Genomic DNA, 20,643 nt, shown 5'->3' on the forward strand with positions numbered 1-20,643 from the left:
ATGGCAATTGCATGAAATTATGCCTCTCTTTCTTCATCAACATTTAACAGTTCCTCCAAATATTACCTCCACCTTCCCAATACCTCCAACTCCCCATCAACTAACTCTTCTATTCTGTTTTTAACTGTCCAATCCATTTGTTTGCCATGGCTTCTCAACCTGTTTATTTCATTCCAAAACTTTTTCTTATTCTCAGCGAAATTTGTTGACAGCATCTCACCTACTCTCTCTCATTTGCACTCTTTTTACATTCCTTCACCACTCTCGTAACCTCTCTTTTGCTTTCCATATACACCTCCATCCTTATATCACTTCTACTTTGTAAAAACTTCTCATATGCTAACTTTATCTTCCTTATCACACCCTTAACTTCATTCTACCAATCACGCCTCCTTCTTTCCACATCCACCCTTATATAGCCACAAACTTCTGACCCACAGTCTAAGACTGCATTATTAAAACTATGTCACTCATCTTCAACCCCCCCCCCCCCACTAACTATACTCTCACTATCCCACCTTTCTCCCAATAGTTGCTTATATCTTACCCTAACTTCCTCCTCCCTTAACCCTTTGACTGTTTTCGACGTATAAATACGTCTTATGAGCCAATGTTTCTGACGTATATATGTATACTCAATAATTCTGGCGGCTTCAAATCAAGCAGGAGAAAGCTGGTAGGCCCACATGTGAGAGAATGGGTCTGTGTGGTCAGTGTGCACCACATAAAAAAATCCTGCAGCACACATTGCGTAATGAGAAAAAAAAACTGATAGTTTTTTTGGAATAAAACGCCGACTTTGAGGTGTATTTTCGTATAGTATTTATCATTGTATTCTCGTTTTCATGGTCTTAGGTGATAAAATGGAAAACATATTACAGAAATAGAGATGATTTTCATTACTTTGACGATAAAAACGACCTTGAAACTGAGCTCAAATTAGCGGAGATGTTCGATTTTTACCAATGTTCAGGAGTAAACAAATCACACCACATATCCAATATACGTCAACTGGGGAGTCTAATATTCTTTCACTAGTGCACTGATATTATTTATACCATTTTTACAATAATGCAGTAGTCTGCACAACAGTAAATTCTGTATTTGTTTGTATGAATAAAAAATCAAAATAGAAAGCAATAATAATATAAGAGGGGCCTAGAGATGTGACTAATGAACAGAGGATATGTTATTTTAGTGCCAAGAATGTCTACCTTGTTTATTCTGGACCCTATTTTGAAATTGGCATCTTTTTTAGTTTGCGTGAAATTGGCCAAATTGCCAATTTCTGACCACAATATTGGGTAGTCCAAATTGGTAAATGGGAAGTTTCTTGTACTCAGCTGATAGATAAAATGGAGTTCTAAAGAAATAGCTATGAGTTTGGTCAACTGGAACAAAGGAATTGGCTGAAAATAGGGCTCAAAGTCGGCGAAATCGCCGATACGCATATGTCGCCGAGACCGCTAACTTCGCGGGAGCGTAATTCCATGAGTTTTTGACCAAATTTCGAACTTTTGGTGTCATTACCATCGGGAAAAGATTCTCTATCATTTCATAAGAAAAAATAATTTTTTTTTTTTCAAAAATTTAGCAACATAGAATGACAGTTTCAGAAAGGGGCCTGAAACAGTCAAAAGGTTAATACATAAACTTTCACCTCTCTCTTACTTGCTGATGCTATTTTCGTTTAACTGTTGCTACAACTAAATAATGATCTGATATATCTGTGGCCCCCCTATAAACATGCACATCCTGTAGTCTACCCATCAACCTTTTATCCACTAATAAATAATCCAACAAACTATTTTTATATTATTATTATTATTATTATTATTATTCATGTTATTATTACTTGCCAGTTCTGCAACATGTTTGAGCACCTGAGCCCGTCAGAGTGGTTGTTATACATCAGTGAGTGGCAGGACGGTGGTCAGCAAGCCAGTAACATCCGTGTCACCACTAAGGTCGCTGTTAACGCTCTCCTCCATTCCAATGCTAAGGTCAGTGTAACACTGAGGTATGTTATTACAGTGTGCCAGTTGTAGTGGTCAGTCTGGGTGTCAGACATAGACACCCAGCTGTGTGTCAGACATAGCTTACATCCAGCTGTGTGTCAGACATAGCTGACACCGAACTGGGTGTGAGACATTCCTGGCACCCAGCAAGCTAGGCATTCCCTGGCACTTGGTCAGGTGATGAATCTCTTATTAGCATTGCTGCAGACACTGGCACCCAGTACTAGTAACATACTAGTATGTTAACCCAGTACTAGTAACATACCAGTATTTTAACCTAGTAATAGTAACATAAGTATGGTTGATGCACGTTATTCCCTCTGTACACACAATATACATAGTGATCTAACATGGTATTACAAAAGTATGATTCATCAACTATACACAGTATACACACTGATGTACTATTACAGGTACAATACAATACAATACAATACAATACACAAGAGTACCATACACGGGTACATGAGTACCTGTAATACTATACACACTTATATTACTGCCTTTATTGTTACCTTTGATGAGTTCCAAGAGTTTTTTTTTTTTACTCCGGGAGCCTGGAGTGGGAGTGGGACATCAGGCTGTTGCTGCTGGTGTCCCACTGCCCCACATATCCATCACATCCTGGTTGATCTGGCATTTGAAGATACTTGTCCAGTTTCCTCTTGAAGGCTTCTACACGTGTTCCAGCAGTGTTTCTGATATCTTCTGATAAGATGTTGAATAATCTGGGACCATGAATGTTGATACAGTGTTCTCTTATTGTATGCATGGCACACCTGCTTTTCACTGGGTTATTTTGCACTTCCTAGGTAGTAGGTTGGTAGACAGCAACCGCCCAGGGAGGTACTACCGTCCTGCCAAGTGAGTGTAAAATGAAAGCCTGTAATTGTTTTACATGATGGTAGGATTGCTGGTGTCCATTTTTCTGTCTCATAAACATGCAAGATTTCAGGTACGTCTTGCTACTTCTACTTACGCTTAGGTCACACTACACATACGTGTACAAGCATATATATACACACCCCTCTGGGTTTTCTAATATTTTCTTACTAGTTCTTGTTCTTATTAATTTCCTCTTACCTCCATGGGGAAGTGGAACAGAATTCTTCCTCCGTAAGCCATGCGTGTTGTAAGAGGCGACTAAAATGCCAGGAGCAAGGGGCTAGTAACCCCTTCTCCTGTATATATTACTAAATGTAAAAGGAGAAACTTTAATTTTTCCTTTTGGGCCACCCTGTCTTGGTGGGATATGGCCAGTGTATTGAAAGAAAGAAAGATTTTGCACTTCCATATCTCTGACTCCAGTATGTTGTTGTGTCAGTGTACAGACCTGGGACAAGGCCCTCAAGCACATTCTAGGTATATATTATAATGTATCTCTCCTCTGCTCCAGTGAGTACATATTTAAAACTTCAAGGTATTTCCCAGTAATTTAAATGTTTTATTGGTTCTATGCTGGCTGTAAATGATCTCTGTATATGTTCCAGCGCTGATATTTTTCCTTCCCTGAATGGGGCCGTCATCACTGAGCAATATTTGAAATAAAGGAGAATGAGTTATTTAAAAAGTGTCACCATTGACACTATTTCCCTTGTTTTGAAGGTTCTCATTATGCACTCTGTCATCCTGGAAATAAATGGTATAAAATACCAACACAATGGAAACAAACACTTAAGCAGTATAATGTGATCCTTTGACAACATTTAGCCCACACAGTGGGCTTTATCAAGTCACAATCAGATCTGTTTGTGACTTGATAAAGCCCACTGTGTGGGTGAAACGTTGTCAATAAAGGATCACATTATACTGCTTAAGTGTTTATATTTCCACCCTGTCATCCTCCTGGTTGTCATGACCTTTGTTTTACTGTGTTCCTTATAAAAGGTCAGCTGACATTAATTATTCCCAGTGGAAGGGGCAGTAAGGTCTTTGCTCCTGTGTTTTGCTAGTAACTGAGACATCCTAACAACCCTGTAATGGCTTCGCAAAGATACATATAACGCCAACATATATGAAGATCCAGAATGATATAAATCAGCTGCAGAAACCACCCACATATATGCTATATTACTAAGCAAGAAGATTGCTTGTTGTCACCCCACCGTCTGCCCTGCGGCTGGGCGAAGTGAAACTTCCCAACATCCGCCCACTACCCATATAGAACAAAACATCTGAAGCTACTACCAATGGCCAAAGGCCAGGACAGCAGAGGAGGATCCAGACACCAACCCAGGACTCAGAACACAGATGAGGGGAATATTCTACAAGTACAGTGTCTCCTCCCAGCCAGGAGACAACACCCAGCAAACATCAACATGGCTGCTACCTCAAGCAATAAGCACTACTCCTTCCCTGGATTTGATATGAAGATACATGACCCAAATATAGCAAATTCATTAGTATCTAAGGTGAAAAAATTGATATGGTAACCAGGGAAATGCAAGAACTATAAACTTGCAGCACTGAACTAAAGACTGCTCGGGCTGACTATTTAAACAAGATCACAAACCTGGAGCACAAAATAAAGACACTAGAACAAAATAGTAACACTCACACTGAGACTCAAGACACCATCAGCCTCCTCAAACAGCAAGTGACTCAACATCAACATTAAAGAAGAAAAATCACAAGTAGACTCGCAACTTGCTGGTGTCATCAAACTCTGTAAGGATCATACAGACCAACAACAGCTGTCTGATGCTGTTGTAGTTAACAGCCAATATCTCCCAGCTGTCATAACCCAAGACACATGTATACCACCATACAGCTGGTCATAGACAACCTTAAAGTAAACATAATAGTGATGAAATAAAAAGAGTGTAAACTGATAACTAATCAAACTTAGAATAAACTGTACTATCAAATTTCTGCTGTAGCTCAATAAGAAATAACCTATTTCAGTCATATATAACTACAAAAAGTGGTGCGTACATCAATGATTGCCTTACTAAAATATGATAAAACCTTTGTAGACTAAGAAAACTGTGCCATGAGCTACAGCCTCACCAGTGCCTTGTGAGGGGCAGATAATTGCAGTCAGGAAAGTAATACTTCTTTTCTAATGAACATTAGCTAAAAAAAACATAAGTAATGCTGGCCTATCTGAGTCAGAATAAAATGCAGTTTGTACCCACTAATATCCATGAACAGTGTTGTGAAACAATCTGTAACTAGTAACAAAAAAAGGCACAATACCGTGACTGGAACGATGCACAAATAACCCGCACATTGAAGAGAGGAGCTTACGACGACGTTTTGGTCCGACTTGGACCATTTACAAAGTCACACTAACAAAAAGGAGAGAAAGAGGGAGTATATATAGGTAGAAGGTAGTAGCGGGGAAGGTAGTATGGAGGAGGAGGAGCCAGTCAAATACTAAGAAAGAGAAGCACTGCAAGGGAACTAGGTGCCCACAATGGAGCTAGGTGCCCACAGACAGTAAAAGCAAGAACACAGGGGGGGGGAATAAATAAATAATGAACAAATACCCAAGGCAGAAGAAAGACAACCTAAAGGAGAAAAAGGAAAGAGGAAGAGGGAGAAGAAGAAAAAGGAGGAATCAGGTGTTCTGAAGTTTGGAGCATTTTACAATGTAGTGGGAAAGGAAGGCATCTACAGAGACAAAGCCAGGACTAAGATTCATACAAGAAAGTTGTGTATAAGGGAGGATTCAACCAGCGGCGACTGTTAAAGTTGGAAGTAGTCATACCTCTCCTCCCTCTATAAATTGCTCCTGGTGTCTACTCTATTTCTTGTTCTTCCTGTCCTCTTCAGTACGTTGGAGAAACTGGCCTATCTCTTTCTGACAGACTTAGGCAGCGCAAAAGTAGTGTTAGGCTTGCCGACACTAACAATGCTTTTTTTCTGTCACGTCAGAGATCACAGTCATCCTATTGACTAGTCTTCTGCTAAAACTGTCTTCCCTACTTCCAACTTTAACAGTCGCCGTTTATATCTCTACTACAAGCTGGGATAATCACAGACAACACCACACACTCCTACCCTCATCTTCCTCATAACCAACTTATGTAAATTGCCTCAAGACACAAGATCTCATTTCATCTCCATGATGAGTCATCAGTAAATAACTTCATTTCAGCATTAGGTGACACTGACAGCCACAGACAGCCAGCTGACAGCCATGACATTGATGAATGTATCAAAATTTTCTTAAAAAAAAAAAAAAAAAAAAAAAAAAAAAATTTACAAACAAAACTGAACAGATTACACCAGAGACTAAGCAGCCCATGACTTAAAAATAGCATCCACAAATCCATTGATAAAAAACACATCAATATGAAGAACAGTTCGGACTGGGTTTTATATTATAAGATCACACCAAACAATATATACCTTCATTATCCAAGCAGATTTAGTGAAATAAAATGGGATGTAAGACCTGGAAAAACCTCTCTGAAATCCTGGGTTCTTAAAAACTGTCCAGAAACAGAGATATAAACCTAACTAAGCTCAATGAACCAGACATCCAGCCTGCAGACACTGCCAACAAATCCTAATGTTTTTTTCTTTACTATAGCATCATAACTAGCAAACAGAATCCCAACCACGAATACTCAGGAAAAAGACTAACTCACTGGAAATTACCAAAATACTCTATATGTATATAACTCCAACTAATCCTACTGAAGTCTCACTTATTATAAAATAACCCCCCCCCCCCAAAACAAAACAAAAAAACAGGAAGCCTAAATAACTTGCCACCAATCATGTACAAAACAGCAGCTCATGTATTGTCAACCATTGTTGCAACTCTGTTGAAGAAATCAGTGAAATCCTCAACTTTCTCATCTATACTCAAGATAGCAAGGGTCACCTTGATCCTCAACTTTCTCATCTATACTCAAGATAGCAAGGGTCACCTTGATCCTCAACCTTCTCATCTATACTCAAGATAGCAAGGGTCACCTTGATCCTCAACCTTCTCATCCATGCTCAAGATAGCAAGGGTCACCTTGATCCTCAACCTTCTCATCCATACTCAAGATAGCAAGGGTCACCTTGATCCTCAACCTTCTCATCCATACTCAAGATAGCAAGGGTCACCTTGATCCTCAACCTTCTCATCCATACTCAAGATAGCAAGGGTCACCTTGATCCTCAACCTTCTCATCTATACTCAAGATAGCAAGGGTCACCTTGATCCTCAACTCTCTCATCCATACTCAAGATAGCAAGGGTCACCTTGATCCTCAACCTTCTCATCTATACTCAAGATAGCAAGGGTCACCTTGATCCTCAACCTTCTCATCCATTCTCAAGATAGCAAGGGTCACCTTGATCCTCAACCTTCTCATCCATACTCAAGATAGCAAGGGTCACCTTGATCCTCAACCTTCTCATCCATACTCAAGATAGCAAGGGTCACCTTGATCCTCAACCTTCTCATCCATACTCAAGATAGCAAGGGTCACCTTGATCCTCAACTCTCTCATCCATACTCAAGATAGCAAGGGTCACCTTGATCCTCAACCTTCTCATCTATACTCAAGATAGCAAGGGTCACCTTGATCCTCAACCTTCTCATCCATTCTCAAGATAGCAAGGGTCACCTTGATCCTCAACCTTCTCATCCATACTCAAGATAGCAAGGGTCACCTTGATCCTCAACCTTCTCATCCATACTCAAGATAGCAAGGGTCACCTTGATCCTCAACCTTCTCATCCATACTCAAGATAGCAAGGGTCACCCTGATCTTTAAAGGAGGCAATCCAACTAAACTGGACAACCATCGGCCTATATCAAACTTGCCCTATCTAAGATCTTTGAAAAAAAAACATACATAAGCAAATTTACTCCTACCTAATATTTCGCAACATATTTAACTCCTGCCAGTTTGGGTTTAGGCTGAAAAAAACGATCAAATGATCAATTATACAAATGCTTGAACTGCTTTATGCAGCTCTTGAAAAAAAAAATGAATATTTTCTGGAGATCTTCAGAGATCTGTGAAAATCATTCAGTACAGTGGACCATAATATCTTGCACCTTAAACTAGAACCTAAAATCTTAGCAGTAGACACCGGTATGTCTCCACAAATGGTGTAACATCATTTACTTGATAAATTAGACACATGTGCAACTCTTGGGTATCTTTATTGAGGAAACGTTTCGCCACACAGTGGCTTCATCAGTCCATACACAAGAGAGTCTAGAAGAACAGGAGGAGAATGAGGTAATCAGTCCCTCAGCCTTGAGTCGATGTGATCAGTCCATCCATTCTATTCAAGATTGATGGACTGACCACATCGGCTCAAGGCTGAGGGACTGATTACCTCATTCTCCTCCTGTTCTTCTAGCCTCTCTTGTGTATGGACTGATGAAGCCACTGTGTGGCAAAACGTTTCCTCAATAAAGATACCCAAGAGTTGCACATGTGTCTAATTTATCAACGTGTCGGTTCTGTGAACCAATCGTCATTTACTTAGCCATACGAGTGCCCCAAGGTAGTGTCCTTGGCCCTTTGCTCTTTCTCATTTACATCAATGATCTCTCTCAGTATAGACAAAACCTACTACATACTGTTTGGAAGCAGAGCTTTAAATATCCAGCTTAACATATTGATCATTGGTTCTCCCATTACAAGATACACTGAAGGCAAATTTTTAGGTCTTCACCTTGACTGCAACTTGAAATTTCATACTTACATCCAACACATAGCCAAGAAGGTCTCCACAACAGTAGTCGTCCTCTCCAAGATACAGTACACCTCCCATCCGACGTACGACCTGCTCGACATACGACCACTTGACTTACGACTGTGTTTTGCATGCCAAATTTCTGGGAAATAAACAAGTGTGTGTTGTACACAGTGTTTATCCTAAACCTTACAGTATAAAACACAGTCCTAACAGCATAAAAAGTATAGTAAAAAATGAAATACCAAAATAAAACAATAAAATAAAGTCATTACAAAAATGTGATGTTGATATTCAGTAATAAGGTTCAACTTACGTCCATATTGACTTATGACCGGTTGGTCGGAACCAAGCTTGGTCGTAAGTTGGATGGTACCTGTACTATATACCCCACATAACACTACTTATGCTATACCACTCTGTAATCTACCTTTACCTCACCTGTGGTATTTGTGTTTGGGGATCTACTATGACTACTCACCTTAAACCATTAATAACCCAATGAAGAGCTTCTGTGCAGACTCTCACCCTGTGCCAGATAACACACCCCTCCACTCTTCAAGAGTTTGAACTTAATATACAAAATATGCACTCATTATTGTGCATGTATATATAGAACATTAAAATCTGATATAAAAGCTCCTCTCAAACTTCTCCTTGATAGCTCCACCAGAACACACCGGCACAACATAAGACACAAAACTCATCCAGCTACGTATTTCTGTTTCTTCACCATCTCTTATATTTTTCCTAGCCTGAAATATAACCAGTTAAACTACTCAAGAAATTCCAATTAGCTGAAGATCACTAAATTAGTTTTAAGTATTAATATACACCTAAAACTGTACTAGTGTAAATTGTACTACAGTGGAACCTTGGTTTTTGTGACTAATTTGTTCGAAAACGTCTGACGATGAACCGAATCGTATGAAAACTGAAGCAATATTTTCCATAAGAAATAATGTAAATCCAATTATTCCATTCCAGACACCCAAAAATATTAACAAAAAATATATTTTATAGAGAATAACTATAGTTTTATATACAAACTAAGGCATACAAAAACCGAGGTTCCACTGTAATTGTAATAACCTTTTTTTGCTACCTCTCTACTATAAATTTTTCTAACTATAATTTTTTATGAGCTTTTTTTCATAAAAATACACAAAATTTACCACTCCATAACGTATGTGTCTAGTTTTAAGTACATACTGTATAAGCATTAGGATTAGTCTGCCCAAAATGTTCAAACATCCTAGTGGCTTATTTTGTGCTTGACAATACTTTATTACACACAAACTACAGTTTGTGTACTACACAAAGAAATAAAAATTTTAATTTTTGATTTGATTTGATTTTGAAGTCTTTCACATGTTCCTTTCTGTTTGATGATCCTCTTAAGTTTTGTATGCAGTGTTCCTTTTGAGTTCTTCATTCTTTCCATATCTCAGCAGCTGGAACTTATCATCATTGAATATCATGTTCTTCATTGCTTACTGGAAAATCTTGCTTATATTTTTCTCTAATTTTTTAGTGTCTTCTAACGAAGTGATATTTATAGTTATTTTAGTGTCATCTGCAGTTGATGATACAGAACTGTGATGGGTATTTTTATCTGTTTGCCATGAGGATAAGAAACAGCAGAGGTACCAGGACAGTGCCTTGGGGAATTGGGCTCTTTACTTCAGTGGTGCTGGATTTTGCTGTTTACTACAGGACGGCCATCACTAATCCGGCAATCAGTTATCCGGTTCCATCAGTAATCCGGCACTAATTTTAGCTAGCATAATTTCATCATTATACTGACTCAGAAATTGTGCAGATGGTTGTAAATCCACTGGAGAAAAGTGATGAAAATCAGGACGATGTAGCAGAGTCTCTATTAATAGGTTAATTAACCCTTTGAGGGTTTTCGTCGTACTAGTACGTCTTACGCGTAGGGGTTTTTGACGTACTAGTACTCATAAATTCTAGCGACCTCAAATCTAGTGGGAGAAAGCTGGTAGGCCTTCATATGAAAGAATGGGTCTATGTGGTCAGTGTGCACAGTCTAAAAAAAATCCTGCAGCACACGGTGCATAATGAGAAAAGAAAAACTTTTTCCATTTTTTTTTAATAAATCAGCGACTTTGCAGTGTATTTTCGTATAGTATTTATTGTTGTATTCTAGTTTTCTTGGTCTCATTTTATAGAATGGAAGACATATTACTGAAATTGAGATGATTTTGACTGGTTTTACAATGAAAGGTGCCTTGAAATTGAGCTCAAAGTAGCAGAAATGTTCGATTTTTACCAAACTTCAAAAGTAAACAAATCGTGCCAAGCGTGCAATACACGTCAACTGGTGAGTCTAATATTCTTTCACAAGTGCACCAATAATATTTATACCATTTTTTACACTAATGCAGTAGTCTGCATAACAGTAAATCTTATATTTTTTGTGAGAATAAAAATTCAAAGTGGAAAGCAAAAGAATATAAGAGGGGCCTTGAGACGTGACTAATGACTAGAGGAAATGTCATTTTAGTGCCAGGAATGTCTTTCTTGTTTATTCTGGACCCTATTCGGAAATTGGCATCTTTTGAAATTTGTGTGAAATTGGCAAAATTGCTAAATTCTGACCACTGTACTGGATAGTTGAATTTATAAATGGGTGGTTTCTTGCACCCATTCGATAGAAAAAATGGAGTTCTAGCGAAATATTCATGTTTTTTGTCGACTAGTACAGTGAAATTGGCCGAAAATGGAGCTCAAAGTGGACAAAATCGCCGATCCGTAAACATCGCCGAGACCGCTAACTTTGCGAGAGCATAATTCCGTAAGTTTTCTATCAAATTTCAAACTTTTGGTGTCGTTATGATCGGGAAAAGATTCTCTATCTTTTCATAAGAGAAAATAATTTTTTTTTTTTTTTAAATTTGGCCGACCCTGAGAACGAGTTTCGGAGAGGGCCTGTCGACCCTCAAAGGGTTAAGTGTATTCTAGCTTAATTACTCTGTAATCTGGCAAACTCAATAATCCAGCACACTACAGGTCCCAATGATGCTGGATTAGCGATGGCTGCCTGTACTAAATTTGTGTTGTGTGTGTTAGGAACCCAAAAATCCATCTCCCTAACTTCCCTGTAAGGGCTACTGGTCTGTAATTTTTGTCTGTCATGTACAACCTTTTATACACAGCATACACACTGATGCATTATATGAATTACAGGTACAAGAGTATGGTTCAGCCATCATGTACAACCTTGGCACTAAGGAGGTGAAAACAGTTGTCTTTGATGATGTGGCACCAGAGTTGGCCATGGCAATACTGCAATTCTTTAATAACCACCCCCCTGAGGAACTGTTGTGGCGTACCATGACGGCACTCTGCAGGTGAGTGTACTATTATGATGACACTATGCTACTGTGATGGCACTATAGTGAACACTACCATGATGGTAGTATGCACTACCATGATGGTGGTATACACTACCATGATGGTGGTATACACTACCATGATGGTGGTATACACTACCATGATGGTTCTCTGGCAATCTTAAATGTGTTAAAAGTAACGAGGCATTTTTTCCACTTTGTTCAGATTCTGTTATTCGTCAACTGAGGTGCCGGCACTCATCAAGATGATTGGTCCTGAGCCTGGCACCTTCAAGGGTGCCAGTGAGCGTGTAGATGCCGTCATAGAGGAGATTGATGCCAAGCTTAGTCGAGTTCGACTCTTCTAGACATTTTTAATACTCTTCTAGATGCGATTAATACTCGTCGACTCTATGATTGAGACGTGTATATAATTTATTTATTATGGTAATTTTATGACTTTTTTAGTTATAATGGAGAATTTTAATTCTGTGACTTTTTGTAATGACAAAAAAAATTACTTTCATAAGGTAATTTATTTTAAACATGTTGAATTGTGTTAATAAAATTAGGCCTCTTAGGTCTGGTACCTGGGAGGTTGTCCTCTTAGGCCTGGTACCTTGGAGATCATTCTCTTAGGCCTAGTACTTGGTGTGGTCATTCTATTAGGCCTTATACTTGGTGTGGTTGTTCTCTTAGGCCTGGTTCTTTGGGAGGTCACCCCATTGGCCTGGTTCTTTGGGAGGTCACCCCATTGGCCTGGTTCTTTGGGAGGTCACCCCATAGGTCTGGTTCTTTGGGAGGTCATCCCATTGGCCTGGTTCTTTGGGAGGTCACCCCATAGGCCTGGTTCTTTGGGAGGTCACCCCATTGGCCAAGTTCTTTGGGAGGTGACCCCATAGGCCTGGTTCTTTGGGAGGTTACAGCATAGGCCTGGTTCTTTGGGAGGTCACCCCCATTGGCCTGGTTCTTTGGGAGGTCACCCCATTGGCCTGGTTCTTTGGGAGGTCACCCCATTGGCCTGGTTCTTTGGGAGGTCATCCCATAGGCCTGGTTCTTTGAGAGGTCACCCCATAGGCCTGGTTCTTCAGGTGGTTGTCTTCTTATGCATGGTACTTCAGGTCACTGCCTCTGTGGCCTAGTACCTAGGGGTCACCACCTGTGTGGACTTGTACCTGGGGGCCACTGCCCCTGTGGCATGGTACCTGGGAGTCACTGCCTCTGTGGCCTAGTACCTGGGGGTAACCACCCCTGTGACCTAGTACATGGGGGTCACTGCCCCTGTGGCCTAGTACCTGGGGGTCACCACCCCTGTGTAGTACCTGGGTGTCACTGCCTCTGTGGCCTAGTACCTGGGAGTCACTGCCCCTGTGGCCTAGTACCTGGGAGTCACTGCCCCAGTGGCCTAGTACCTGAAGGTCACTGCCCCAGTGGCCTAGTACCTGGGGTCACTCCCCCATGGCCTAGTACCTGGGGTCACTGCCCCAGTGGCCTAGTACCTGGGGGTCACTGCCCCTGTGGCCTAGTACTTGGGGTCACTGCCCTAATGGCCTAGTACCTGTGGGGTCACTGCCCCAGTGGCCTAGTACCTAGGGGTCACTGCCCCCATGGCCTAGTACCTGGGGTCACCACCCCAGTGGCCTAGTACCTGGGAGTCACCACCCAAGTGGCCTAGTACCAGGGGTCACTGCCCCAGTGGCCTAGTACCTGGGGGTCACTGCCCCAGTGGCCTGGTTAAGCTGCTTCATACTAACATGGCATCACTGGCACCTAGCAGCTGTGGCAGCTGTGCTTTTATCACTGTTAATGGCTTATACACGAGGCACTGCAGGTTATAACAGTGAGCTGTTATAACAGTGACGAAGATGGATTTATGATTCATCACAATGCGTTGCAGTGACGAAGATGGACTTAAAACATGCCAGAACGCGTTTCTCACTTGTATACGACACCAATGTTGAACTCAGTGTTGCAAGTATTGTAAAACAATGTTGAGCACTGCCTATGGTAATAGTGGACACAATACATAAATATGGTGTACAATGAGTTAAAAACAATGAGGTATTTGTTAAATGTTCCTTGCTTATGTATAATGAGTTGCTGACAGCTTGGTGCAGTGACAGATGTGAAAGACGTCTGAGATGATGTTTCGCTATACTCGGTTTGGGGACGTAATGCTCCGAGGCTTATTTATGGTAGTGATATATTGCCTTTTATCAGGATACCACTGACTGTCTTTCAGCAGGGTAGAGTCATCCAGGAAGAAGAATCATTCACCATCATTCAGTTAATGGCTGCCTAGCCAGAGGTGGACAGAGTTGGTGATGGATCTTTGATCTGCAACATCCTCACTCATCCTTCAGAGTGCTGCCACTGTACCTCTCAACTCCACCCGTCCTTCACTCAGCTCTATATACAGTCAGCTCTTATAAAGCTCTATATACGGTCAACTTTTTTGTAAAGCTCTTCTATGTAAAGTTTGTAAACCAACCATAAACCAGTTGAGGTCTTGTAAACCTTGTAAAACCAGTTGTAAACAATTTAAACCTTGTTACCCAGATGTAAACCTTGTAAAATAGTTGTAAACAAGATGTGTACCTTGTAAACCTGATGTAAACCAGATGTGAACCTTGTAAACCTGATGTAAACCAGATGTGAACCTTGTAAACCTGATGTAAACCAGATGTGTACCTTGTAAACCTGATGTAAACCAGATGTGAACCTCGTAAACCTGATGTAAACCAGATGTGAACCTCGTAAATCTGATGTAAACCAGATGTGAACCTCGTAAACTAAATGTAAAACTTGTAAACCAGTTATAAACCTTTGTAAAGCAGATGTAAACCTTGAAAATTAGTTCCAGATCTTACCTGTGACTGGTTTACAGAGGGTAAATTTAATGACTGAGTGTCAGGATCATCCAGACTGTTGTTGCCAGTAATTCACTGCTGAAAAGCATTCAAGAACATTTACATGACTTTTCTAACTGTTGCTGCTGAGAACTTTGATAATGATTTACATAACTGTGAAAAGTGTAAAAAAAGAGTCCTTTCTAAACTTGCTTTTGTATAATTAGATTTAGATTTAGAAGCCAACATTTTGTATTCTTTCAAAATAAATTTATCGTGAAGCATTTGCATATTTTTGACACTTTGAATTTTAATGTAAGATATATACTGACAAGTGTGTGCAGTGTATATACACTGAGAGTTGTGTGTGCAGTGTATATACACTGAGAGTTGTGTGTGCAGTGTATATACACTGAGAGTTGTGTGTCAGTGTATATACACTGAGAGTTGTGTGTGTCAGTGTATATACACAGAGTTGTGTGTGCAGTGTATATACACTGAGAGTTGTGTGTGTCAGTGTATATACACTGAGAGTTGTGTGTGTCAGTGTATATACACTGAGAGTTGTGTGTGTCAGTGTATATACACTGAGAGTTGTGTGTGTCAGTGTATATACACTGAGAGTTGTGTGTGTCAGTGTATATACACTGAGAGTTGTGTGTGTCAGTGTATATACACTGAGAGTTGTGTGTGCAGTGTATATACACTGAGAGTTGTGTGTGCAGTGTATATACACTGAGAGTTGTGTGTGTCAGTGTATATACACTGAGAGTTGTGTGTGTCAGTGTATATACACTGAGAGTTGTGTGTGTCAGTGTATATACACTGAGAGTTGTGTGTGTCAGTGTATATACACTGAGAGTTGTGTGTGTCAGTGTATATACACTGAGAGTTGTGTGTGCAGTGTATATACACTGAGAGTTGTGTGTGTCAGTGTATATACACTGAGAGTTGTGTGTGTCAGTGTATATACACTGAGAGTTGTGTGTGTCAGTGTATATACACTGAGAGTTGTGTGTGTCAGTGTATATACACTGAGAGTTGTGTGTGCAGTGTATATACACTGAGAGTTGTGTGTGCAGTGTATATACACTGAGAAGTGTATATCATTGAATATACATGGCTGACCTTATTGTTGAGTTCAACATGTCAGCTGCATGAAAGTCTGCTACTTCAGTCACAGTGACATCACACATGTCCACCTGACTGGGAGACAGAATACGTTGTCTCTCCTGTCTCCCTGTCTTCCTCCATCACTATGTTGTGTGTGCTGTCTCCCTGTCTTGTCTCCATCACTATGTTGTGTCTGCTGTCTCCCTGTCTTCCTCCATCACTATGTTGTGTGTGCTGTCTCCCTGTCTTCCTCCATCACTATGTTGTGTGTGCTGTCTCCCTGTCTTCCTCCATCACTATGTTGTGTGTGCTGTCTCCCTGTCTTCCTCCATCACTATGTTGTGTGTGCTGTCTCCCTGTCTTCCTCCATCACTATGTTGTGTGTGCTGTCTCCCTGTCTTGTCTCCATCACTATGTTGTGTGTGCTGTCTCCCTGTCTTGTCTCCATCACTATGTTGTGTCTGCTGTCTCCCTGTCTTCCTCCATCACTATGTTGTGTGTGCTGTTTCCCTGTCTTCCTCCATCACTATGTTGTGCGTGCTGTCTCCCTGTCTTCCTCCATCACTATGTTGTGTGTGCTGTCTCCCTGTCTTGTCTCCATCACTATGTTGTGTGTGCTGTCTCCCTGTCTTGTCTCCATCACTATGTTGTGTCTGCTGTCTCCCTGTCTCGTCAGTGGTGGCTGGTACACTAGAACAGTAAACAGTAGTGACTGGTATACTAGTACAGTAAACTGGTGACTGGTATACTAGTACAGTAAACAGTCAGTAGTGACTGGTACACTAGTACAGTAAACAGTCAGTGGTGACTGGTACACTAGTAAACAGTCAGTGGTTTACCTGGAGAGAGTTCCGGGGGTCAACGCCCCTGTGGCCCGGTCTGTGACCAGGCCTCCTGGTGGATCAGAGCCTGATCAACCAGGCTGTTACTGCTGGCTGCACGCAATCCAACATACGAGCCACAGGCCGGCTGGTCAGGTACCGACTTTAGGTGCTTGTCAAGTGCCAGCCTGAAGAATGCCAGAGGTCTATTGGTAATCCCCCTTATGTATGCTGGTAGGCAGTTGAACAGTCTCGGGCCCCTGACACTTATTATATTCTCTTAACGTGCTAGTGACACCCCTGCTTTTCATTGGGGGGATGTTGCATCGTCTGCCAAGTCTTTTGCTTTCGTAGTGAGTGATTTTCGTGTGCAAGTTCGGTACTAGTCCCTCTAGGATTTTCCAGGTGTATATAATCATGTATCTCTCCCTCCTGCATTCCAGGGAATACAGGTTTAGAAACCTCAAGCGCTCCCAGTAATTGAGGTGTTTTATCTCCGTTATGCGCGCCGTGAAAGTTCTCTGTACATTTTCTAGGTCAGCAATTTCACCTGCCTTGAAAGGTGCTGTTAGTGTGCAGCAATATTCCAGCCTAGATAGAACAAGTGACCTGAAGAGTGTCATAATGGGCTTGGCATCCCTAGTTTTGAAGGTTCTCATTATCCATCCTGTCATTTTTCTAGCAGCTGCAATTGATACAATGTTATGGTCCTTGAAGGAGAGATTCTCCGACATGATCACTCCCAGGTCTTTGACGTTGGTGTTTTGCTCTATTTTGTAGCCAGAATTTTTGTACTCTGATGAAGATTTAATTTTCTCGTGTTTACCATATCTGAGTAATTGAAATTTCTCATCGTTGAACTTCATATTGTTTTCTGCAGCCCACTGAAAGATTTGGTTGATAAGACACTGTCATGCAGATTCGGGTGTCATCTGCAAAGGAAGACACGGTGCTGTGGCTGACATCCTTGTCTATGTCGGATATGAGGATGAGGAACAAGATGGGAGCTAGTACTGTGCCTTGTGGAACAGAGCTTTTCACCGTAGCTGCCTCGGACTTTACTCTGTTGACGACTACTCTCTGTGTTCTGTTAGTGAGGAAATTATAGATCCATCGACCGACTTTTCCTGTTATTCCTTTAGCGCGCATTTTGTGCGCTATTACGCCATGGTCACACTTGTCGAAGGCTTTTGCAAAGTCTGTATATATTACATCTGCATTCTTTTTGTCTTCTAGTGCATTTAGGACCTTGTCGTAGTGATCCAGTAGTTGAGACAGACAGGAGCGACCTGTTCTAAACCCATGTTGCCCTGGGTTGTGTAACTGATGGGTTTCTAGATGGGTGGTGATCTTGCTTCTTAGGACCCCTTCAAAGATTTTTATGATATGGGATGTTAGTGCTATTGGTCTGTAGTTCTTTGCTGTTGCTTTACTGCCCCCTTTGTGGAGTGGGGCTATGTCTGTTGTTTTTAGTAACTGAGGGACGACCCCCGTGTCCATGCTCCCTCTCCATAGGATGGAAAAGGCTCGCGATAGGGGCCTCTTGCAGTTCTTGATGAACACAGAGTTCCACGAGTCTGGCCCTGGGGCAGAGTGCATGGGCATGTCATTTATCGCCTGTTCGAAGTCATTTGGCGTCAGGATAACATCGGATAGGCTTGTGTTAATCAAATTTTGTGGCTCTCTCATAAAAAATTCATTTTGATCTTCGACTCTCAGTCTGGTTAGCGGCTTGCTAAAAACTGAGTCATATTGGGACTTGAGTAGCTCACTCATCTCCTTGCTGTCATCTGTGTAGGACCCATCTTGTTTAAGTAGGGGCCCAATACTGGACGTTGTTCTCGATTTTGATTTGGCATAGGAGAAGAAATACTTTGGGTTTCTTTCGATTTCATTTATGGCTTTTAGTTCTTCCCGCGATTCCTGACTCCTAAAGGATTCTTTTAGCTTAAGTTCGATGCTTGCTATTTCTCTGACCAGTGTCTCCCTGCGCATTTCAGATATATTGACCTCTTTTAGCCGCTCTGTTATTCTTTTCCGTCGCCTGTAAAGGGAGCGCCTGTCTCTTTCTATTTTACATCTACTACTCCTTTTTCTTAGAGGAATAAGCCTTGTGCATACATCGAGTGCCACCGAGTTAATCTGTTCTAGGCATAAGTTTGGGTCTGTGTTGCTTAGTATATCTTCCCAGCTTATATCGGTTAGGACTTGGTTTACTTGGTCCCACTTTATGTTTTTGTTATTGAAGTTGAATTTGGTGAATGCTCCCTCGTGACTAGTCTCATTTTGTCGGTCTGGGGCTCCACGCATACATGTCTGAACCTCAATTATGTTGTGATCTGAGTATATTGTTTTTGATATGGTGACATTTCTTATCAGATCATCATTGTTAGTGAAGATGAGGTCTAGTGTATTCTCCAGTCTAGTAGGCTCTATTATTTGCTGGTTTAAATTGAATTTTGTGCAGAGATTTAAAAGCTCGTGTGAGTGTGAGTTTTCATCAGAGCTGCCTTCTGGTGTTATTACTGCAACAATATTATTTGCTATATTCCTCCCTTTTAGGTGCCTTAAGTTGAAGTCTCCCAGGAGCAAGATGTTGGGTGCAGGAGCTGGAAGATTTTCCAGACAGTGGTCAATTTTTAACAGCTGTTCCTGGAATTGCTGGGATGTTGCATCCGGAGGCTTGTAGACTACCACAATGACTAGGTTTTGGTTCTCGACCTTTACTGCTAAAACTTCCACTACATCATTTGAGGCATTAAGCAGTTCTGTGCAAACAAGTGACTCTGCAATGTACAGGCCAACCCCCCCCTTTTGCCTGTTCACTCTGTCACATCTGTATAGGTTGTAACCTGGGATCCATATTTCGTTGTCCAAGTGATCCTTTATGTGGGTCTCAGTGAAAGCCGCGAACATTGCCTTTGCCTCTGCAAGCAGTCCACGGATGAAAGGTATTTTGTTGTTTGTTGCTGGCTTTAGACCCTGTATATTTGCAAAGAAGAATGTTATCGGACTGGTGGTATTGTTGGTACTGGTACTGGTAGCTAGTAGTGATTTGTATAGTAACTGATATAACCCAGTAGCTAGTAGTGACTGGTACAGTAGTAACTGATATAACCCAGTAGCTAGTAGTGATTTGTACAGTAGTAACTGATATAACCCAGTAGCTAGTAGTGACTGGTACAGTAGTAACTGATATAACCTAGTAGCTAGTAGTGACTTGTACAGTAGTAACTGATATAACCTAGTAGCTAGTAGTGACTGGTACAGTAGTAACTGATATAACCTAGTAGCTAGTAGTGACTGGTACAGTAGTAACTGATATAACCCAGTAGCTAGTAGTGACTGGTACAGTTGTACCTGATATAACCCAGTAGCTAGTAGTGACTGGTACAGTAGTAACTGATATAACCCAGTAGCTAGTAGTGACTGGTCTAGTAGTAACTGATATAACCCAGTAGTAGCTAGTAGTGACTGGTACAGTAGTAAGTGATATAACCTAGTAGCTAATAGTGACTGGTATAGTAGTAACTGATATAACCTAGTAGCTAGTAGTGACTGGTACAGTAGTAACGGATATAACCCAGTAGCCAGTAGTGACTGGTACAGTAGTAACCGATATAACCTAGTAGTGACTGGTACAGTAGTAACCGATATAAGCTAGTAGTGACTGGTACAGTAGCAACTGATATAACCCAGTAGCTAGTAGTGACTGGTACAGTAGTAACTAATATAACCTAGTAGCTAATAGTGACTGGTACAGTAGTAACGGATATAACCTAGTAGCTAGTAGTGACTGGTACAGTAGTAACAGATATAACCCAGT

General features: G+C 41.0%; 1 protein-coding gene across 9 annotated transcripts in view; it reads left to right on the forward strand.

Moving 5' to 3' along the window:
* The window catches only part of LOC128694183 (uncharacterized), a 204,651-nt gene extending 189,484 nt beyond the window's left edge, over positions 1 to 15,167 (forward strand). For all 9 annotated transcript variants that reach the window (XM_070093782.1, XM_070093783.1, XM_070093787.1 and 6 more), the window contains 3 exons: positions 1,863 to 2,003; positions 11,889 to 12,052; positions 12,261 to 15,167. In XM_070093782.1, the coding sequence (XP_069949883.1) occupies positions 1,863 to 2,003; positions 11,889 to 12,052; positions 12,261 to 12,402 (447 nt within the window). In that variant the 3' untranslated portion in view covers positions 12,403 to 15,167. The remainder of the gene's footprint in view (positions 1 to 1,862; positions 2,004 to 11,888; positions 12,053 to 12,260) is intronic.
* Positions 15,168 to 20,643: the final 5,476 nt, after the last annotated feature.

Source organism: Cherax quadricarinatus, chromosome 43, assembly GCF_038502225.1.
Source record: "Cherax quadricarinatus isolate ZL_2023a chromosome 43, ASM3850222v1, whole genome shotgun sequence".
Lineage (NCBI taxonomy): Eukaryota > Metazoa > Arthropoda > Malacostraca > Decapoda > Parastacidae > Cherax > Cherax quadricarinatus.